The sequence below is a fragment of the Entamoeba invadens genome (genome assembly GCF_000330505.1).
Source record: "Entamoeba invadens IP1 unplaced genomic scaffold scaff_1105074725839, whole genome shotgun sequence".
Taxonomy (NCBI): domain Eukaryota; phylum Evosea; order Mastigamoebida; family Endamoebidae; genus Entamoeba; species Entamoeba invadens.
In genome coordinates, this window is record NW_004443523.1 from 75,868 (window position 1) to 100,092 (window position 24,225).

Genomic DNA, 24,225 nt, shown 5'->3' on the forward strand with positions numbered 1-24,225 from the left:
TTTGCTCCACAAGAATCACACACATTTAACTCGGAATTGATCTGGTATGGCGAATAACAAGCGGTGCAAACAGGAATTCCAACCGTTTAGTTGAACACGTTTGACAATTTGGGATGCCGATGTAACACTTTTCATATGATGTTTTTGTGTTTTTATAAGTTCCAGAAGCACAACTCAAACATGTTTGGTTGAAGAGGTAATACGGGTCTTGACACGACAAACACTTGTTTTCTCTTGCATTACATGATTTGCAGTTTGTGATGGTTGTGTCACATGACACACAGACGCCACTTTGCATTTGGATAGAATCCACTTTCACACTCAACACATTTTCTGTTGTAATTGGACGAACACATCTTGCAATACTGATCAAACGATTTGCAAGCAACACACACGCGACTCTTAGTTGCTTCAAACACGTAATTGTTGATACAACCAGTGCACTTGCCCGTTGTTTGATCACAGTTTCCATTGCATGTCCTATCACATGAGATGCATTTGTATGTCGACTCGCTTGGATACGTCCCACTTGTTCGACATACACTGCATTTTCTCTGATATGTTGAGTCACACGTCAGACAATTTGAATCAAAAGATGAACACGAATCACACACCAAACCATTTGCTGTTGAAAAGACGTAATTTGACGAACAACCAGTACACACATCTGTTGAGCCGTTGCATTGTCCTCCACATGTTGGGTCGCAATTTCCACACTTGTAGTTTTCTGATAATTTCGGATATTTACCAATTGAACATAATTCACATTTTCTTGTATAATCTAATACACATTTTGAACAATATGAGTCGAATTCGGAGCATTTCACACAGACTTTAGAAATTGGAAATGTTATTGTGTAATTTACCAAACATTGTGAACAAAATCCAGATGTCGAGTCACATGTATTTGGTTTGCAAGTTGAATCACAAGCAACACAATTTCCATTTAATAAATAAAACCCACTATTTTCTCGACATTTAACACATTTTCTCTCTCCATTTAATGCACACTCAACACAGTTTGCATCGAATGATGAACAATCAACACATTTATTACTTTTTGGTTCACTAAAAACTGTACCAGAAACACAATTTGTGCATATTCCATTTGTTGTGTCGCAACTACCACCACACAAAGAATCGCATGGTTTACACTTTCCAGTGGCGGTATCAGGGTACATATTGGATTTGCATTTGGTGCAATTTCTTGAACTTGTTGAATCACACGTTTCACAGTTTGAGTCAAATGATGTACAACTTAAACATTCTTTCTGTTTTGGTTCATTAAAAACATGGTTATCAATACATTACAAACAAATACCATTTGAGTCACAAGTTGAACATGTTGAATCACATAACGCACAATAACCATTTGACAAATAAGAAATGCCACTTCGACAATTTACACATTTTCTTTCTGTTGTAAAGCAACTAAGACAATTTGGATCAAATATTATACATGGTTGACATTGTTTTGGGTTCGCAGGGTTGGTTGTATATTGATCACTTGTACAAGTAATACAGTCTCCTGTTGTATTTGAACACCCATTCGCACAACTAGAGTGACAGTCAATACAAGAAAACGGTGATGATGGACTTGGATATTTTCCAGTTACACATTTTGTGCATTTTCTGGTGGTTTGTGAACAAGCTGTCCAATAAGGATCGTATAAGTTACACAACTGACATTCTCTACTTTCGTACATCTTTTTTGTGTATATTGCTTTGCATGTCTCACACATTCCAGTATTTTTGTTGCACTTGTTATACTCACATGTTGTATCACACTTGGAACAAGAGTAAAACTGATCCAAATAATAATTGTATTTACAAGTTGTGCATTTTCTGCGTTGATTTTTCCCACAAACATCACAACCCGGGTCAAACGAAGAACACGCCTGACATGATGCTTTATTTATTATATGTGGAACATAATTGTCAATACACCAGTTACAAATTCCATCTGTGTCACACGTTTCACACGTTGTGTCACAAGGTGAGCACAATCCACTTGAGTTGAGGTATGAAATACCACCCACACAAGTTAAACATTTTTGTTCAGTTTGGCTGCAAGTAACACAATTTGTGATTGCATTACATTGGCTACATCCAAAATTCCATGGAAAGTATCCAGTTTTACATTCAGTGCATCCCAAAGTCGTGTGACACCCAGAGGTCTCACAATTTGCATTACAAGTTAGACAAGTCGAATTCGAAAAGTAAGTTCCAGACTTACAAGATAAACAATTTGAAGGAGAACCCAAGCATGTGAGACAAATTGAGTCGCAAGTTTGACAAATCCCATTTTTGGAACAAAACCCATCAATACACAAATCACACTTTGTTGTGTTAGATATGCAATGCCCAGGGGTACAATTTTCACAATAAATACACTCATTGTTCCACAATTATCTTGAACCTGGTACACATGAAGTACATATGGTTGAATTGTATTTGCATGTTTGACAAAGTGAAGAACATTGAAAGCACGTGTAAGATATATAATAATACCCATCAACACACGAATTACACTGATCTGATGTGGGTCCAAAGCATTGTGTGCATAAATCAGAACATTTGAAACAATCGTTTTTATCCAAATAATACCCTTTAAAACATGCATAACATTCATTAAAACTATTTCCAGACGCACATTAGTCATTTCCAAACTTAACACACATTCCATTATTCGAAAAGTAATACCCACTTTCACATTCATAGCAATTATTATAGCCACCACAGTTATTACAATGTATATGGCATGGTAGACAAGTATGATTATATTCTCCAATTTCATTATCCATATATTTACCATTAACACACTCAATACAGTTTGTGCTTTCGGCGCCATTACATTCATTGCAATCAGAATGACATTTGTAGCATACATCATTTAATAAGTAATAATTTGAGTTACATATTACACATTTTGTAGTTGAACAAGTTTCACAATTTGGAGGACACTGAACACACAACCCATCTTTTAAATAATATCCATTAAGACAAGAATCACAGTTGTGTATATATGTACCACTGCATCGACCACAATTTAATTCACAAGGAAGACAATATCCATTTGTATAATAAAAACCATTTTTACAACTCAAGCAATTGTTTTCAAAAGTACCATTACAAGTATAACAATTTGGACTGCATTGAATACAATACCCATTTGAGTAATAATAAGAAATCATGCATGTTGAGCAATTTCCTAATCCTCCAAATTTACAGGTTTTACACAAGTAATCGCATTTTAAACAATACCCATTTAAAAGATAATGATAATAATGACATGATAAACAATCGTTTTTATTCGGTCCATTACAAGTACTGCAAAATGAATCGCATTTAATACAATTGCCGGAAATTAAATTATAATATTCAAAACATGAAATACAATTGTTTAAATTTATACCATTGCATTCCAAACATGATGGATCACATTTTACACAATACCCATTCGAAAAACCATATGAAAAAAGGCACGATAAACAATTGTTCGGTCCTGAGTCATTACAAGTATTACATGATGAATCACATTCAAGACATTGACCATTTAATAAATAATAAAATTTTGAACATGATAAACAATTATTTGGCGTTGCACCATTACATGTAACACATGATGAATCACACTTTAAACAATACCCATTTGTTAAATAATAAGAAAATCGGCATAATATACAATTGTTTGGTTCTGTACCATTACATGTAACACATGAAGAATCACATTTTAGACATGTGTTTCCTGACAAATAATAAGAGTTTTGACACGATAAACAAGTGGTTGAAGATCCTGTATATTTATAACATTCAAAAGAACACTTTACACACGTGTTTGATCCTTGTAAATAATATCCCCATGCACAACTATAACATTCTGTATTTGATCCACCATAACAAGTATTGCACTTATCATTACAAATTGAACAAGTGTTTGAATCAGACATGTAATAGCCATTTTTACATGTGATGCAATCATCGGATGTTCCATTATAACAAGTATCACAAGCATCATTACAAAATTGACATTTAGAGTTCTGAGTTAAATAATATCCGTCTTTACAAGTAAAACACCCATAATTGGTATCATCAAAACAAGTCTTACAAGAGTAATAACACGAATAACACGAATAATCTTCAGATAAATAATACCCTTCATTACACTCCATACAAGAAGTTTCTGCCCAACACCTTTTACAATTGGAACAAGATGTTTTTATAATTTCTTTGTTGTTGATTGAGTTTGTTTTATTGGGTTATAAATGTAATACTGGTATAAACTTGGCTGAGTGTTCAGAATATTTAAAAGTATTATTGGTTGTGTTAAATACAAAATAATAATTGTATTTTGAGTTAATAGTCACTTTAATGTTTGTTTCTTGTTACATTCTAATATAAAACCATCACTTATATTAGGTAACTGAATATGTTTGGTTGATAAACTCCATTGAAAACATTGTTCACATTCTTTATTGAATGGAACACATACAATTTTATCAATAAATTTACACCATTTGACAGTTGAATTTGAAGATAATGTAATTGTTACCATTGATAAAACAATTAATATAACCATTAAGTATTATTTACAGTACAACCTTTTTATAATAGAAAAATGCTTTGTAAAATAACAAAAGTTTGATTAAAAAACACAGCATTTTATAATTGTTTAAATGCTTTTAAATTTAATAATATAAATAATAATTAAAACTATTAAAATTGAAATTAACCATATAGGTTTTAAACTTTATTTATAATTAACGCTTGGTATATTTACAGTTAACATTTTTAAGAGATATTATTTAAGTTTATGAACGTTTTTATTTATTTTTCATTGTTATTTATGAAATATTTACTTTTTTGCACACTTTACCATGAATCTATTTTAACAAATAACAAATGAATGAGAAATTCGTTTTTTAATAAATTGTTTATGAAAAACTTTAAAATATATGACAGAATTTTAAATTGAAATAGTTATTTTTTAATTGTATTTAATCTGATATTTAACCAACAAAAAATGACGAATAATATTTCGTCTTTTTTAAAAAATAATATTTTGTATGAATATAAAATAAATCTGTTAAAAAAATATTAATATAAATAAAACACTTTCCATAAAATACACCAATCAATATTATTAAAAATGTATAATAATTTGTCTTTAATTATTACATGGTAAAATGTATAAATTGAAAATCATGTATATGTTTCAAAAATACAATAATAAATAAAAATAATAACACAATTATCTCTTATGTTTGTAATCAAAAATAACGAAAAATTTCGTCAATTTTGTTAGTATTATATAAATATTTATGTTTTTTAATTTTAATTCGCTTATTTTAATTATGATTCTTATTATTTTGATTAGACATTTATCAAAAAAATATAGTTCATTTATTCAACACTTTATATTGTTTTAATTAATTTTTGACACAAATGCTACTTAAACTTATTTTAAAAATTCTGTTTTTGTGTATATAAAAATTGTTTTATTTAAAGTATAACAATTATTAAAACAATATTTTGAAAATTATATATTTAATATAAACAGTTATCTTAAATAATATGAACACTAAATAGTATTTTAATATATGACAACAAATAACATTTTAAATACATAAAATGTTGTAAAAAGCCAATGACATAAATTGAGTTATTGTCTGTAAAAATCTGCAATATTTAAATGATTTTTATTAAACTAGTTATATCATGTTTAGTGTATCAATACTAAAAATGATATTTAATAGTGTTTTTTTGTATAACCAACTTTATTATTTAATTATATTTTACTTATAGAAACACTCATTTTAATTAGTATTTGTTTATTAAGTTGTATTATTAAAAGAATAAATTTTTAAATTGATTGATAGTTTTTGATGTGATTGTAGTTTTAATAATCTATTTTTATTTGTTTAATCAATTCGTTAATCAAAACAATCATTTTTTTGAATTTTCCTTAATTTGGGACTTAGACGGTTTTTGGACATTCTAGTTTCAAACTCTATATTAAAGTATAATCTACTTATAACTTAACTTGTTGTATATTCGTGACAAATTTAATAAATTATTTCGCTTTGCTTCAATAAAAAAAATTTAATCAAAAACAACTTTAAATATTTATTCAAATTTTAAACAAAATACGCTCATTTTCAACACCAAAACGTCACTAACTGTATCATCAATTAAAATTTAATTTCAAATTTATTACAATCTGATAATAATTAATACCCAGTTCTTTTTTTAAAAAATACAAACTCAATTTTTATACCACAAAAATTAATTCATTTTTATAAATTTTAAATTTAATTTTTTGATTTTATATATTTTATATATTTTATACGCCAAATTTCGATTATAAAATATTTTCCAAATATTTCAGTAAATGTCAATTCTATACCAATTTTTACAACACCACTTAAAGCAGTTTAAGTGTCAATTTACTTATTTTGTGAGACTTCAGTTTGAGTTTCTATACTTTCATTTCCTTCTTTTTGAAACTCAATTTTCTCCATTGAAATCTCATTAGAAGACTTTTCTGTGTTTTCTTTAACATCACTTGCAGTGACTTTATTATCTTTATAATCTTTCATTTCTTTTATTTCTTCTTCTTCCTTTACTTTCGTCGAACTATTTATTTGACTCTTTTTGAATTCGTCAGTCTTCTTTGCCGGCTTTTTCCCCGTCAAATATTTGATTCTGTTGTGAAGTTGTTTTATCTGGCGTTTGCTACGTTCTTCAAAATCTCTTTGTGTGTCCTCGTTAGACAGCATCGCCGTTCTGTTGACACTTTTTAAAAACGCGTTGAAGCCGTACCCATTTGCTTTAGGCACTGTGGATGTCACATCGGCGTATTCTCCCTCCGCCGCCTTTTTCTTTAATGATAACATATATTGTGGGGTATTTAAATTAATTAGTGGTGGATTTAAACCGAACTGTCTGCGTTGTAATGCGGCTATTTGACTAAATGTCATAAGTGTGTTATTACTCCTATTTTTACTCTCATCAACAAAGAAACTTACTATATAGGAGCGGACTTTCCCCCAAAAAGAACTCAAGTAGTCCATTCGGTTGTTTAAAATTATAGTTTTGTTGTAACCTAAATACTAAATCTATTACCATATCTCTTTCTTTTGTTCAATTTGATAACTTTTTTCTTTTTAATTGTTTTATTAATTATTTTACTATTTTTTTTAATTTAATAAAATAGTATTATTATATTATATATTTACTATATAATTATTATATATTTTTATGGAAGTTAGTAAAGCCTTTGTTTGTGTCAATTTAACTTAAATTTTTTGTTTGTTGGTTGAAATTGTAATACTAAAGGATAAAAAACTGCTTTAATTTTTTAACCACTACTTAACGTTTTTATAGTTTTAAATAATAAAATCACATAGAAAAGAATAATACACATTTCCAACCAAGACATAAAAAGTCTTTACATAGCATGTTTATTTTTAATGGTCAAGTATACCAAACATTTTAAATTATTATTATTATTATTATTATTATTATTATTATTATTATTATTATTATTATTATTATTATTATTATTATTATTATTATTATTATTATTATTATTATTATTATTATTATTATTATTATTATTATTATTATTATTATTATTATTATTATTATTATTATTATTATTATTATTATTATTATTATTATTATTATTATTATTATTATTATTATTATTATTATTATTATTTGAATCTGAAAAATAAAATGGAAGCCTTGAAAAAAACTGAAGCTTTTTTTTTTCTTTCTGTAATATAATAAACGATGAACACATTAAAAAATACAAATAATACATCATAAAATACATAATAAAATAGAAATAAAGAATAAGTAACAAGGATAAATTTAATGATTAAAAAAAATAAACAAGTTTTTCATTATTATTTTTTCTTTTTTTAGTTAACACAAACATTAAAAATTTAAAAGTTGTTTAAATTACTTTTCAGCAAAGAAAACAGCACTTCCCTTTTCTTCATATTCTTTTTTCGACACATACTTTGTTGATGAAACGGATCCGACAGCTCTAGCAATACCAAAGTTTGTGTATTTATTTTGATTACTTTCGACATGTATTGAATCATTATTTGGTGAGAGTTTATTAAGTTCATTGTTCAACCTTTTTTCAAATCCTTCAAATAATACGTTTCCACCAGTACAATACACGTTTTTAAGAAGTTCTCTTTTTTGGTTTTCGGGGAATTTATTGACGGTGTTTGTAATTATAGTTTGCAGAGAGTCTATATTTCTATTGAAATCGAAGTCTTGTGGATTAAATATCATTTCAGGTACTTCATACCTGTCTGTACCAAACTCGATCTTAGTTCCATCATCCAATGTGTATTCCTCTTTTATTTCTCCCTCATTTCTTGTTCTTTCTTTTTCAATGTCTTCTGCTACATAACAAAATCTTTGTTTAAATTTATCTACCGTATAATAGTATTCAATTGGATAATAAGATTTAAAACAATCTTAGTGGCGCCTTAACCTATTTTAAGCTCCATTGTAACGTAAAGTCCACCGAAATTAATCAAAGAACTTTGCTTATAAAAGACAGTATGCCTAGGATCATCAATATCATCATTATAAGGCAATACTCTGAGCATTGAATCGCCAAAATTCACAATAACGCCTGCACTCATTGAAAAGTTCATTACATCAAAACGAACAGGATGTTTAATTTGATGAATAGATCTGAAACGTTCATATTTTCAAAAGCAACTTCAGACATTACAGTTCTAATATTGTCCGAATCAAACTTATCTTCGGTAAGAATCATTTTATGACCTGATGGATCAACTTTGAGTTCTTCTTTTGGAATTGTAGTCAATGTTTTTTCTAATGCATATTTATTATCAAGTTTCCCATTGCAATATATTTCTGTTATTTCCATTTCGTCTATGTGATTTAAAGCTTCAAAACCAACAATCTTAATTTTATCTTCTTCTCCAAAATTACATGCAACAATACTATATGTTTCAACTTCTGGTTCGTCATTTTCTGTGGTTGATAGCCCAGCTCTGATTATGTACGACCCAATATCAACAATTATTGTTGGAATTATTACTTCATCGTTAAAATCTGACATTGTTTTTGATGTGATGAAAAAAGTTTTTATAGTACAAAACACTACACATTGTGTAATTATATATATAAATTTAACTTGTTGATATCGTATATTTATAAAAAGTTTGATATATAACAACATAATAAATGAGTAATATGCGTTTTAATCGTTTGTTTAATATATATAAAAGGTGTAATGAATATTTTGTTATAATCAACAATTATAACTTAATTAACATTTAATTGTTTATGAATATAAAAAGTGTAGTTTTTATTTTATCATATAAATTATTATATAATTCAATAATAAACTTAAAAACAGTGACTTTATAAATACCAATTAAATATGAAAGATTAAGGTGATTTTAAAGATTCATCAAGATAATTGGACCGATAATATTTATTTTGATTCATAAACACATATAAAATAAATAAGAACTGATAACAAAAATATTATAAATGTGTAAAATAAATAAATATAAATAAAGAAGATACGTTCTAATTTAACATACATCGCGAAAAGTATCCAGAAGTCGAGTCACATGTATTTGGTTTACAAGTCGAATCACATGCAACACATATTCCATTGAGTAAAATAAATCCGCTGTTTTCTCGACATCTAACAATTTTTTTTCCTATCTAATGCACATTCAAAACAGTTTGCATCAAATAATAAACATTCGACACATGTGATTCTGTTGTATAATTGATAAAACTGTACCAGAAACACAATTTGTACACATTCCATTTGTTGTGTCGCAACTACCACCACACAAAAAAATCAAATGTTTGAAATTTTTATATGGATGTATCAGTATACATATTTGATATACATTTTGCGCAATTTTTTTTGTCTTGAATAATCACACTTTTCAACAATTGGGTCAAACGAAGAACACGCCTGACATGATGCTTTATTTATTATATGTGGAACATAATTGTCAATACACCAGTTACAAATTCCATCTGTGTCACACGTTTCACACGTTGTGTCACAAGGTGAGCACAATCCACTTGAGTTGAGGTATGAAATACCACCCACACAAGTTAAACATTTTTGTTCAGTTTGGCTGCAAGTAACACAATTTGTGATTGCATTACATTGGCTACATCCAAAATTCCATGGAAAGTATCCAGTTTTACATTCAGTGCATCCCAAAGTCGTGTGACACCCAGAGGTCTCACAATTTGCATTACAAGTTAGACAAGTCGAATTCGAAAAGTAAGTTCCAGACTTACAAGATAAACAATTTGAAGGAGAACCCAAGCATGTGAGACAAATTGAGTCGCAAGTTTGACAAATCCCATTTTTGGAACAAAACCCATCAATACACAAATCACACTTTGTTGTGTTAGATATGCAATGCCCAGGGGTACAATTTTCACAATAAATACACTCATTGTTCCACAATTATCTTGAACCTGGTACACATGAAGTACATATGGTTGAATTGTATTTGCATGTTTGACAAAGTGAAGAACATTGAAAGCACGTGTAAGATATATAATAATACCCATCAACACACGAATTACACTGATCTGATGTGGGTCCAAAGCATTGTGTGCATAAATCAGAACATTTGAAACAATCGTTTTTATCCAAATAATACCCTTTAAAACATGCATAACATTCATTAAAACTATTTCCAGACGCACATTAGTCATTTCCAAACTTAACACACATTCCATTATTCGAAAAGTAATACCCACTTTCACATTCATAACAAGTATTGTAATTTTCACAGTACTTGCAATTCGGTTGGCAAGGTAAACATGTGTGATTATATTCCCCGTGATTATAATTAAGATATTTTCCGTTTGAACACCCAGTACAATTTGTTATTTAATTACAATTTTCAATAACATAATTCAAAAAAAAATTTAAAAAAACAAATATTAACTTTGCTTTCAGTCATATTATTAGTGAAATGATTATTAAACAATCAAAAACTATCTTTGGTTTTTTTTTCCTTATTTTAATACAGTTTGTCTTCAAACGTTATCTGGTACTTTTCAAACATAAAGAATGGTATATTTCAGGAAGCCATCACAAAAAATAATTTATTATTTCAAGTTTTTTTTCACATTTTACCTAATGCCCGATGCTTAGACAAAATTAAAGCTATTTTATGTTAACCAGATAACGTTTGAGACTAGATAACGTAAAAAGACTTACTCTAGAAAAAAAATCTGTACATATGAAATTAAGCAATTTTTGGTTTAAAAACTTATTTAAAAATACTTCTGTTGGAAAATAAAAATCATTTTATAACAGTTAAATATTATTAATTTCATTTTTGATTGGGAATAAAATCATTTTGAATGAAGTAATGATGGTTTTGAATGAAATTTACACAAAATATAATAAAAAAATAAACTCCATAAACATACAATGGAAAAAAAGTTGTCAGCACTCTCAGAACTCTGCACAAAAGCAGCAAAGGCGGTGTCAGACCTCCAAAATTTAGTAAGGAAAACAACTTTGTTGACGATAAGTCACTTGATATTACACAACGCATTGAAAATGCAAACGGACATATTGACAGACTCAATGATGTATTCGAAAGTAAGAAGAACATATCAGCATTACTCAACACAATCGTCACCGATTTGAATGATGCATCCAACGACATCAAAAGTGAAATATGTTTGTATTCAACAGAAAGCGACAATGACAAGTTGTATGAGATATTCAATATCAAAATTTCACTTCTTGAGGAAAAGTGCCAAATTGACACTAAACCACTTGAAGATACAGACCAAATTAACAAAATTGTACAAGTTAAGAACGAATCTATTGATCAAATAATAAAATCAGAAAAATACATTATTTCAAACAGACGACACGAAGAAGAAGAAAGTCTTGAGAAGTTGACGGGAATGAAAATTGGGAGTGTTGTGTTTCACTCAGATAAGGACAACTGGTCAAAAGACACCTCAGTGTTTGACCAAAAAGTTATTAACAAAAGTAATTTGTGCTTTTTAATAGAAGACACAAATCACAACAAGTTTGGTGGTGTGTTCACTGGATATATTAATGATGTTTTCGACGATCTTGACGGTGGCAATTCTTACATTTTTTCATTGGTGAGAAATGGCATTCTGAATCCAAAAAAGTTTGGTAAGAGTGGAAGTAACACCGTTTGTGAATTTTATCTTAATTCTCGAGACCATTTAGGTCTATTTTCATTTGGTTATGGTTGTGATATATGTGTGACCAAGAAAGGTGTTGATGGGAGTTATTGCAGCCCACGCGTTTACACCGCCAAAGATAATGAGTTGACTGATAATTACAATTTCACACCAAAGAGCATTGTTGTCTTCCAATTTAACTGACCTTTTTGTCATTTTTTTATTTTGTTATGTTTCAATTATTTGCAACAAGTTGACCAATTAAAATGTATTTTTGGATTTTTTGTTTGTTATAATTAATTATTATTTCAAATGAAATATCAAAATTATTATTTGTTTTTATTTGTCGAACACATTTTTTTTTAAATTGTACTTTTGGGACAAAAATATAACTCAAAACTATCTTGAATTTTTCAGTCTTAAATAAAAAACTTTTATTCTAAAAAACAATTTTTTTTCCGTTTTATATTATTAAACTTTTTTTTCAAAAAAGTACTTTTGTTTAAAATATTTTTTTATTAATAAATGATTTGCATAAAAATCCCAAATATTTTGCAAAAATGAAAAAAAATTACAATTCCGAATTGTGTTTTCCAGTTTATATATCTTATTTTTGAAAAATTATTATATTCACAAATTATTTCTGAAATGTTTTTCTAATAATAAAACAAAAAATGTTGTTACATATATTTAATAAGCGGGATAAATTTATATAAAAATAATAATTTTATTTATTTATTCTGATATGTTCTTTTTCAATATTTAAAACTTAACAAATGAAAAATCGTATTAATTTTAATTGTGTTATGTTTGTATAGTTTACATGAGATATCCAACAAATTTTTACTATTTATATTGTTTAATATTCATTTAACATTTCATATTGTTATTTTTGTATAATATTATTTTTAAACAAAAGAAATTGATTGAAATTCTTTGTTTAGAATTTTAGAATAAGAATGCCATAACAACTAAAGCCATAATTGCGAAAACGGCATTAGCTCCATTGCATTTTCCTCCCTCCAACTTGTATTCAGCCATACATGCAGTGCATGTATTTAACTTTTCACAAGTTGCGCAACCTTCAACGGTACATTTAATGCATTTATTATTTGTTTCATCTGTCATATAGCCTTCTGGACACTTATCAACACATTTCGAAGTGTCAGCCACAAGATAGAAATTGGTCTTGCATTGAGTGCCCTTGTCGTCTTTATCAAAAACATCACAATTCTCAGTTTGACAAGCGTCACACTTTTTAATTGGAGTCTCAACTGGTTTACCAGTGGTGCATTTATCAACACACGAAAGTTTGTTGGTAGAAATGTATTTGGTTCCACAATTGGTGCATTGTTCAGCGTTTCCAACTGTTTGACAAGTTTCACACCCATTAATAGTGCATTTTTCACACATCATTTTATCTTTATCAGCTTTACCAGTTTTGCAAGTTTTTGAACATGTTCCATCAAGATTGATGTAATCAGTTGTTGCAGTGCATTTAATGCATTTTACTGTTTTACTTTCAACAAATTTAATACATGTAGCACATCCACTTCCACATGCGTATTCTGGTGTATCACAAGTTCCATCTGTTTTAATTTTTCCAGTTGCACAATCAACACATTTGTTACCATTAATGTATTTCAAGTTGGTGTTAGTATCACATTTAGTACATGTTTTACCATTTAGATAATAACCAGTTCTACATTCAGTACAAGTGTTAGCCCCACTACATTCTGTGCAGCCAGGTGCACATCTCGTGCAAGAATTATTGTCCCAATGATAACCATATTTGCATAAAAGACATGTTGTTTGATCTTGTTTGCATTCCAAACATCCTATTTCATAGGGACTACACTCCACTTGTTCTAAGCATTTACCTTCTTCAAGATAATAACCATTATAACAATCAGTACAAGTAGTAGCATCACTACATGCTCTACAGTCAGGTGCACATTTTATGCAAGAATAATTGTCCAAATAATAACCAGATATGCATGAAAGACACGTTTGATAATCTTGTTTGCATTTCAAACATCCCAATTGAAAAATATCACATAGCACTTCTCTCATGCATTTGTTATTTTCCAAATATAAACCAGTTTTGCATTCAGAACAAATAGCATCATTACATTCTGTACAGCCAGGTGTACATTTTGTGCAAGTACCTCTGTCCCAATGATAACCAGGTGTGCATGAAACACACGTGGTTTGATCTTGTTTGCATTTCAAACATCCTATTTCAAAAGCACTACACTCCGCTTCTATTATGCATGTATTATTTTCCAAATAATAACCAGTATTACATTTATAACAAATAGCATCTTTACATTTTGTACAATCAGGTATACATTTTGTGCAAGTACTACCGTTTAAATAATAACCAGGTGTGCATGAAAGACATGATGTTTGATCTTGTTTGCATTTTAAACATCCTATTTCATAAGCACTACACTCCGCTTCTTTTAAGCATAAATTATTTTCCATATAATAACCAGTTCTACATTCAGAACAAGTGTTAGCCCCACTACATTCTGTGCAGCCAGGTGCACATCTCGTGCAAGAATTATTGTCCAAATAATAACCATATGTGCATAAAAGACATGATGTTTGATCTTGTTTGCATTCCAAACATCCTATTTCATAAGGACTACACTCCACTTGTATTAAGCATTTACCTTCTTCAAGATAATAAGAAGAATCACATTCAGTACAAGTAGTAGCATCACTACATTCTCTACAGTCAGGTGCACATTTTATGCAAGAATTATTGTTTAAATAATAACCAGATATACATGAAAGACATGTTGTATAATCTTGTTTGCATTTCAAACATCCTTTTTGAAAAATATCACAATACACTTCTCTCATGCATTTGTTATTTTCCAAATATAAACCAGTTTTACATTCAGAACAGGTGTTAGCATCACTACATTCTGTACAGCCAGGCGTACATTTATTACATTTACCTATACTTTCATAATAGCCATTACTACATGCGTCACATGTCGTAGCATTCCTGCAAGTTAAACAGTTATCTATACACTTTGAACATTTATCATCTTTAACATAATACCCTCCTTCACATATTTCACATCCATATGGATTATCAGTTCTGCATGATAAGCAATTCTCTATAGGTATGGGACATTCATTTAAAGTTACAGAAAAAGCAGTGAATATCATAAATGATAAGAAGATTAGAGTTCTCATTGAATGATAACTAAGTTTATAAAAACGTTTATATACTTAAATTGGTTTATTTTTATTAAATTATTTTAAAACAAATTGTCTTTTCAATTGTTTTAAATGTTTGGTTTGCCGTCTTTTTGTTTTATTTTATTATTAATAGCATTATATCACCGTGATAAAACAATATTGAAATTATTGTAAACATAAACAAGCATAAGTTTTAATTGTTTTACAAATTATAATAAAAATTACAATATTACATTTATTAATATTATTTTAATTTTACAAAGCAATTATAAAATGAAGAAATATTTTTTAATATCAACATATAGTTATATTATTTTAAACTACATAATTAATAAAAAAAACTGCACAAGATTAAATAAAAAGATATATTATTAAATTGACATTCAGTAATAACCATATTTTTAACAACAATAATCAATAAAAAATATTTTGAACCTGTTTTGTTTTTTGAGTCTTCTTCAACTTATCCATCATTTAAATTTATTTACGTAAAATACATATAAATGTATAAATTGACAACATATACAATGTTTTAAACATTGTCTGTTTTTTCTATTTATAAACTCGCTTTTTTTACATTTTTAATTTTTTTTATCATAAAATAAAAACTTTATTTTTTTAAATTTTTTAAGATTACTTTCAGAATTTGTTATTACAATTTTACTTTATTATAAAATTATAGTACATATTTAACAAAAAATAATAAAAAGTTTGTTAAAAAATACGTTTGGAAAAAAAGTCACACCCGTTTCAATTTTATTTTTTAGATTTTTTTACCTCTTTTTTGGATTAAAAAACAAAAACAAAGTTTTAATTTTCTTTTTTCTAACAGTTGTTTTGAATCTAGTGAAAAAAAATACATTTTTGATTTATTTTCAATCCTCATTTTGTTTTTAGAGTCAATGCTACAACGTTGTTCACTACTCAAACGTTGTTCACTCGGTGTTATATTTTTAGAACCAAAGAAGTTCTCTCAATAAACAAAAATATAGGCAAAAAACAATAATATTTACCATTTAAAACTCATTTTTTTAGCAATTCCCGCTTTACAACAATTTCAAAGAGTAAAAAATAATTTGTTCAGAGCTGCTTCAAACTAAAAAACTTCAAACCTATTAATCCCAAATTTTTGGTAATTGTTTAACTCTATTATTTATCTTCCTTTAATTTACAAAAACAAAACATTTGTTCAGAAAAGATAAAAAACAAAATACTAGATGAGTAAACAAAATCTAATAATAACACTTTTCAACACAAGCATGACATAATTTTTATTCTGAATAATTTATAAGCTTTTTAAACAACAAAAAGAGCCAAGATATGGCGTAAAGTATAATAAATATTATATTTGAACTTATCAGAGATTCTGGTGATGTTCAATTTAATATAATCAACTCAACAAAAATATAACGAATTAATTCAGAGCTTTCTCGTAATCAAACATTACAAGAAAGGTTTCATTAACATTTTTTTGTCTAGTTGTAAGCATTAAACAAACGATAAATTGAGTTGATTTTTTTTTCAAAAACATAACAACAGAAAAAAACACAAACACATTAATTAAATTAAATTATAATTCAAAGGTTTAGTCTTTATAATGATTACTAGTGTCAAACGCTTTTAAAAAGCACTTGGCTCTTGTAATTCCATATTTAAATATCGTTGCCAAAAGTCATTTTTAAGTTGTGTTATAAAGCTCACCATCTTTAAAACTTTTTTGAAAAATATTTTAACTTGGTCTTTTAAAAAAAATTCACAAAGCCAAAAAATTAAAGTTTTAAATTAATCAATTAAAGTTTTTATTTATAAGTATTTTATAGTTAAAATATAGTTTCTAATAGATTTTTGAACCTTTAACAGTTTATTATAAAAAATATAACGGAAACAAATATTTAAAAAATGAATAAAATTTGAGTAAAATGTATTGGAGTTGAATTAAAATCCGATAAAATACTTTTAAAAAATTACTTGAATGATAAATAAAATTATTATAACATTCTATACAAAACTATCAATTATTCTATAAAAACCCTTGAAATAATACAGAGTTATCATTAGGAAAAAAGAGTGAATAACAGAGCCAACATAACACTTAAAGTTTAACCTTGATTTTAGAGAACTTAAACATTATCTTTGAACTAAAAAAACATAAGATGTTTGTTCTTTGTATTAAATTGAATTGGAAATATAAATTAACAAACTAGAGGCGGCTCTGTGCCGCACGACCCGACGGAACTCCCTCTACATCTCCAACAAAACAAGCCTGAAACTAGCCAACTCTCGCGGATTGAATGGTCTCAACTCGAAATCATCATCATTTTGGCATGGTTTCCGGGTGTTTGTTGAATACGACAAGAAGAGTGAAGATCTTGAAATTAAATGATTTAGTTGGTTTTATGTTTTTTTTGATTTTGAAAAAAAATAATACGAAAAAGAAAATGTTATTGGTATGTTTATTGGTGTTTTATTTTAAGATTTATATGTTTTGTATAAGATTTGGCTGTTATTTAAAATATTCTGAGGTGTACAACGTTGTAGCACTGATCCTATTCATTTTTCCCTTTATTTCGATTCTTTATATTTGTTGTATATGACTAAATTAAAAATTCTATCGGTGTGTGGAGTCATGTTTTTTTATGAGAAAAAAAAACAAAAAAATAATGTAATTTAAAACACGATATTCAATTAATTCTTTGAAATCCAGAAAAATAGGAAACAAAACATACTTATATAAATGTTTATGATGTTTTCATTAATAATAATGTGTTTCAAAAAACTGATATTTGAACTTTAATTCGAATTTGACAGTTCTAGTTTGATGTCATGTTTTTAACAATATAAAAGTTTGCTGATTTTATATATTTGTGATTTTATAAATAATCTCAACAGTTGGGTAAGCAAACATAAGTCTGTCAAATGAACCTTAGCCCCATATTAACTAAATAAAAGCTATTATTTTCAAAAACAATAATAAATTATTTTGGAATATTATATATATTTTTAAAACAACAACGAGTCCAAAATCCAAAAATAACATACAGTAAAGAAAATGAACCTTAGCCTATGAAATGAACTTTAGCCCAAAGAAATTCTTTTATTTTTCTTTAAAAACACGGGTTTTTACTAAAAAAACAAATATTTTAGATAATTTTTTATTTGGGTATAGTTTATTATTTTAATATAACAATAGAAAATAATTAGTTTTTCTTTGGGCTAAGGTTAATTTCCTGGGCTAAGGTTTAATGGCCCAACTGTAACTATAAATTTTAATGCAAAGAGAAAAACCGGACACTAACTTTGACACTATTAAAAAACGTGAAAGAAAACCAAGTCGTAAAACCGTTTACAGCACCTCAAATCAAGTCAAAAAGAAAACCATCAATTTCAAACATTAAGATGTTGAAAAACATAAAACGACTTTTTGAACAAAATCTTATCACTAAGGAAACAAAAGAAGTAGCAACTAAATTGGCCAACGATTTGATAATTTAACATAATTTGTACAAGTTTAAAACTACAATCGAGCAACTAAAATATTTGAAAATACAGACTAAACAATGTATTACAATGCTAAATGCTCTTTTTTGAATTAGAAGAAGGAGCAGTGTCAATTCATCTTAAACAACCAAATGTTGAACCAAAACATTTTGCAAAAATCAACGATGAAATGGATATTTCAAATTTAGCATTGTTTAATTATTGCGAATAAAAAAATTTGAGTGTAACACCAACTCTTGTTGATGCAGTTTGCCAGAATATTGATGGTATGTTCGAAATGACAAGAAAAGGAATTATTACACAAATTCAAAAAATTTACGGTTACTTTACCAGCTTAGCCAAAACAAAAGAACGGCACTGTTCGTTTCGAGAGCTTCCCAACCTGAGTCAACAAGTCTCTTTGAGAATCAAACAATGCGTTTATCTGTTCATTATCTGTGTTTCCAAGGCACATGTCTACTGCTAACATGAAGTTCTGTCTGTTAGAAGCAAAGAGTTGTTCTTCTATAACAACTCTGTGTATCTGAGATTCAGTGATTTGTAAGAAGCTTTGAATCGATCTAAAGTCCTTGAGTAACTCCTCCTTGTTTTCATACATCTCTTCATCAAATTGTTGTGTTTTCAAGACATTGTGTTTCTCGAAAAACTTTACAGACTGCATAATGACGTCTACGGTACCAATCAAGTCACTTTGTTTATTCACAAACTCGTCATTTTGTTTTTCACATTTGTCTTAACCAACACGTTGCCCACTTCCACGTCAAAACCAACCAATATGTCAAACAATAAATCCACAACGGGATAAGTCAATTCAAGTTGTTTGAGTATCACACACAATTGTCTTTCTGTTTGTTTCTTATCAACAAATGCTTTGATGAGTGTCATTGACATTATGAACATTTTAATAAGCTGGATGTAGTATTTTTTTAAACACATAAATATAAATGATGTGAAACATCTGTAACGCGTCATTTTTCCAATCGTCCTTCTTTCGTGTCTTCAGGTCACTTAAAAATGCTTTGAAACTCTGCGTTTCCTCTTCCAAATGTGCATACACTTCGTTGTACCCAACAAACTCAAATGAATTCGACCCAAAGTGCATTAAAACTTCTTTCTCCTCCACAAGGAGTTGGTCGTGTGTCATCGCAAGTTCATCCAAGTTCTTAACAATGTGGATATTGATCACTTTCTTTAATATTGCACACCCTTTCTTTGTCAAATTGGCGTTTTGTGCTTGCCATATATTTCGTACAATATAAATCTGTGCAAATGCTCGTTGTGTGGAAATAGTGTCGTTGTTTAATGGGTTTTTCGAGATGCTTTCTGATATAATATTAAATGGTTCCTTCCCACACAATGAAATCTTCTCCGCGGTCTGTAACAGAAACGCAAAGGTGTCCGCATCGTATTTAATTTCTCTGTTTTTCCGTGAAATCGCTTTTGAGAGTATTTTAATGACTTGGTCCGTCTGATCCTTCTGCACAAACGAAATTCCAGCAATTTCAGTCAGCGCACAATAAACAGTTTGAAGCTTTTTCCTTACTTGAACCTCAAAGTCTTCACCGTCTAAGGACGCAAACAACTCTTTGATGAACGTACTCAGTGACTCACACTTCTTACAAAGGATCTTTGATATAGAATGGCTCATATAGTCAAACAGCTGTATTTCCATCAGCAAATAATTAAAATTTGTGCAGTAGATTTCAAGAGATTGTTTGACCTTTTTGATTGTCTCGGGAAACAAGAAGAAGAGGTTCAGAGACTGTAACAGAACGTCACATGAGTGGTGGAAATTGACGCACTCTTCTGTAAAAGTCTTTACCGATGGCACATAAGTCTCTATTTTCTCTTTAATCGACTTTTTAAGACCATCAAGAAGTTGCTGTGTAAAATTCTCTTCCTGTGTATTGGCACAACGCCATCCAATGTCTTGTTCCAAATCAAACTCATTGACTTTTTCTGTGAGAAATTGGAATGTCTCTGGACTTTTCTTTAGTGGTAGATATGATAGAATGTCATAGATACTCCTCAAGTGTTGTTAGTGTTCGACCTTCTGTTTGTCGACTGCGTTCTTTTTGAATTCTCTGATATTTTTGATGTCGTAGACTTTCTGTTCGATGTCCGTGGAACAGAAAATCTTCTCAATTTGTTGTGTGACGACATCGAGTAAACTCTTTGATTGTGAGTCGACAAAATCACAACAAAACTTTTTGAATTGTATGACAAAGTCGATCACCGCGTTGTGATAATACTGGAATTTCCACTCTGTCGACTTCCTCAGTTCTTTCCATCCTTTCATTTCTTGCCGCATTTCAATTTCGTCCAAAATAACAACTTTGAATATTTCGCAGACGTTCAGCATCTTCGTATTGATGAGTTCCAATTTACACACAAAATTGGTTGGCGTGTTTTCAAAGTCTCGAAGAAAAATTAAATCAGACACCACCTTCTCACAGATGTTACCAATTAGTTTGTTGTGTATTGGAATTAATATTGCAAGGACGTCATCAAGTCGTAAAATGACTCTGTTAATTTGCATGAGAATTTGTGATGTTAAATCAACAGTCTTTTCTTTATCATTCTCCACACCATCCATTACACTTAGTGCCACTTCTTCAGCCTTTTTATCATTGTTGTTACTTTCATTTGCTTTTGTTGTTGCGTTCTTAAGAACGTTTACAAACTCGGAACACGCTTCGACCAATGATGTCACATGTTTTGAGAGTAACGTGTTCCCACTGGACGAAAAGCATATCCTGTCTGGTCGAAACAAAGAGCACATTGTTTGCATTCACCGCTTGTTGTAAACTACATTGCAATTCTAACACCATTTTTTTTCTGCAGCGAGTGGTCGTAATCCACCAGTCTTCTTCGATACGACATTCTCTAAGATCACAACAAGTTTATGGAAAAACAGCATTTTCGAAATGTAATAATCGTCAATAAATATATATAAAATTCAAAATCATTTTATTAAGTTTTATTTTTAAATATTATGCATTTTATTTATCAAATAAATTAATTTATAATTACAACACAAATAGTTTAAGTGATTCTTTATGTTTCTTGATTTTTTTGTATTTAAATGGTCTACAATAAAATGGGATTCAACACAAGAAGCCACATCATTTGTTATTTTTGCATCAATATCTGATGATAGTATTATATTTTTGGATTTTTATATAGGTTATTGATTCAAATTATTTTTAAAAATAATTCAGAAGATTTGTCGACAAATGTCACCAGAATTTCGACAAATGAAATGTTCGACAAATGTCAAGATACCGTTACATATATCAAATAAGGGGAATAAATTTATATAAAAATAATATTTTTTTTATTCATTTTGATATGTTCTTATTTTACCAATTTAAAACTTAACAAACGAAAAATCGTATCAACTTAAATTATGTTGTGTTTTTATAGTTTACATCAGATATCCAACAAATTATAATATAAGTTACATTATTAAATAATCATTAAAATAATATATTATTATTTTTATATTATAAACTGTTTCCCAAAAGTCGATAGTACCCCCAAAATATTTTGGTCTATTTTTATCATAATGTTTTGAGAAAACTACGTAATCTATTTATATTTCAATATCAACTTTTTTCAAAAATTAAAACCATTAATTGTTGAAAATCTTAATTAAAAACACGTAAAAATAAGATACAATTAATGTAATAATACCTTTTTTTCGAGCAACTTTTTTAAAGAAGATGGCCAATGAATTTACCTTTTTCTTGGATAACAAGAGAAAATATTTTTTCCATCGATTTCATTAAATTGTTAATTGCATCTATTGGTATTAATTCCCATTCTTTCTTCAGCACTCTAAACAAACTCTTTGTGTTTTTTAAATATTTTTTTCTTTTTTCTAATTCTATTTTCAAGTATCGACCAAACGTTTTCAATTGGTGATAAATCCTGACTTGAAGGAGGCCACCCAGTCAATCTCACTTTATTGTTCTCTAAAAAAACAATGTCGTTTTACCTATGTGTGGCTTAACACCATCTTGTTGGAAATAGACTATTTGTTTGTTGCGTTCTCGTCTAATATCATCAAACACTTTATTACTTTCAAGCATGTGTTGATAACCAATTGCATTAAGTCTGTTGTCACATAGTAACAACTGTGATTTGTAATTATTTCCGATTGCTCCCCAAACCATCAATGAATCGTTGTGTTTTGGAAGTGTTAAAAACATTGATTTAAACATCTTATTGTTCTTTTTAATAAGTAAAGTTTGATTTCCAATATTAAATGAATTTATTCTGTTATATCTCATTTTCCTGCTTTTGTGATACCAACAGTTTCCATTATCTGAAAACAATCCAAATCTCGACTCATCACTTATAATAGCCTCTTTCTATTTTTATAATTTTTCTTTAGTACCGCCTTTTTGCAAAAATTTAATCTTTTATTAATGTTAACTTTTGTTAAAAATGGAGATTTCTTTAGTTTGCCATATTTAAACCCGTTTATTTTTCCGTATCTTTGAATTGTTGATTTTGATACATTTATACATTTAGCCAAATCACAACACGTTGATTCTGGATTAATAGAATTTTTTTTGATCAAAGTTATTATTTTTGTTGTGTCATAATTGAAGGTCTGCCTATAGTTTTTGAAATTAACTCTTCATTGTTTTCAATTTTCTTTTTGTTATAAGAAACTCTGTTTGGTGATACATGAAGTGTTTTGGTAATAAAAGAAAATGATTTCCCTTCTCTTAATAAATTAACAATGAGCTTATATGTTTTATTGATAACAGACATGTAATCTTTTTAAAGATTATAAGTTTAAATATTGCAATTAATTAATATTAATTTGTTTTCAATGTGATTTTTGTTGAAATTAAAAAAATAAGTTTTACAAAATTCAATATTGTTTATTTATGTAAATGTTTTTTATCCTATTAAAATAGTTTGTTTTTGACAATTTTTTAATTGAATTGTTTCAAATCTAAAATAACATGAATTGGGTTTTAATGAAATACAATTATGATATTTTTTATATTTGAAACAACTCAAGATTATTTCTTTTGTAAATTTGAGCAACTTTTGTTTGAAAAAAGGTGTATTTTTATTTTTTATGTGTAAATTTAAGCCACTTTTTCCTCAAATTTTTGTTAGATCCAAAAAGAGGATAAAAGTATAGTAAGATAAAACCCGACATATTACCAAAAAATAAAATAAATACACTATCAATTTTTGAATTCTAGTTTATTATTTTAAACAAACAAAAATGATTAAAATTCTTTGTTTAGAATT

General features: G+C 28.3%; 6 protein-coding genes across 6 annotated transcripts; all 6 read right to left on the minus strand.

Annotated features, from left to right (window-relative positions):
• Positions 1 to 269: 269 nt before the first annotated feature.
• EIN_138150 (hypothetical protein) lies at positions 270 to 1,181 on the minus strand (the record flags this gene model as incomplete). The annotated part of the gene is made up of 1 exon (XM_004258521.1): positions 270 to 1,181. The coding sequence occupies one exon, from the start codon at positions 1,179 to 1,181 to the stop codon at positions 270 to 272; it is 912 nt and encodes a 303-aa protein (XP_004258569.1).
• Positions 1,182 to 2,654: 1,473 nt separating this feature from the next.
• EIN_138160 (hypothetical protein) lies at positions 2,655 to 4,579 on the minus strand (the record flags this gene model as incomplete). Its single annotated transcript, XM_004258522.1, has 2 exons — positions 2,655 to 4,228; positions 4,405 to 4,579. The coding sequence occupies 2 exons, from the start codon at positions 4,577 to 4,579 to the stop codon at positions 2,655 to 2,657; spliced, it is 1,749 nt and encodes a 582-aa protein (XP_004258570.1).
• A 1,867-nt stretch (positions 4,580 to 6,446) lies between these two features.
• Positions 6,447 to 6,896, minus strand: EIN_138170 (hypothetical protein; the record flags this gene model as incomplete). The annotated part of the gene is made up of 1 exon (XM_004258523.1): positions 6,447 to 6,896. The coding sequence occupies one exon, from the start codon at positions 6,894 to 6,896 to the stop codon at positions 6,447 to 6,449; it is 450 nt and encodes a 149-aa protein (XP_004258571.1).
• A 436-nt stretch (positions 6,897 to 7,332) lies between these two features.
• On the minus strand, positions 7,333 to 9,118 carry EIN_138180 (hypothetical protein; the record flags this gene model as incomplete). Its single annotated transcript, XM_004258524.1, has 4 exons — positions 7,333 to 7,367; positions 7,492 to 7,728; positions 8,067 to 8,149; positions 8,700 to 9,118. 4 exons carry the CDS (start codon positions 9,116 to 9,118, stop codon positions 7,333 to 7,335), a joined length of 774 nt encoding a protein of 257 aa, XP_004258572.1.
• Positions 9,119 to 13,176: 4,058 nt separating this feature from the next.
• EIN_138190 (hypothetical protein) lies at positions 13,177 to 15,414 on the minus strand (the record flags this gene model as incomplete). The annotated part of the gene is made up of 1 exon (XM_004258525.1): positions 13,177 to 15,414. The coding sequence occupies one exon, from the start codon at positions 15,412 to 15,414 to the stop codon at positions 13,177 to 13,179; it is 2,238 nt and encodes a 745-aa protein (XP_004258573.1).
• A 3,865-nt stretch (positions 15,415 to 19,279) lies between these two features.
• Positions 19,280 to 21,776, minus strand: EIN_138200 (hypothetical protein; the record flags this gene model as incomplete). Its single annotated transcript, XM_004258526.1, has 5 exons — positions 19,280 to 19,614; positions 19,653 to 19,942; positions 20,001 to 20,930; positions 21,153 to 21,565; positions 21,630 to 21,776. 5 exons carry the CDS (start codon positions 21,774 to 21,776, stop codon positions 19,280 to 19,282), a joined length of 2,115 nt encoding a protein of 704 aa, XP_004258574.1.
• Positions 21,777 to 24,225: the final 2,449 nt, after the last annotated feature.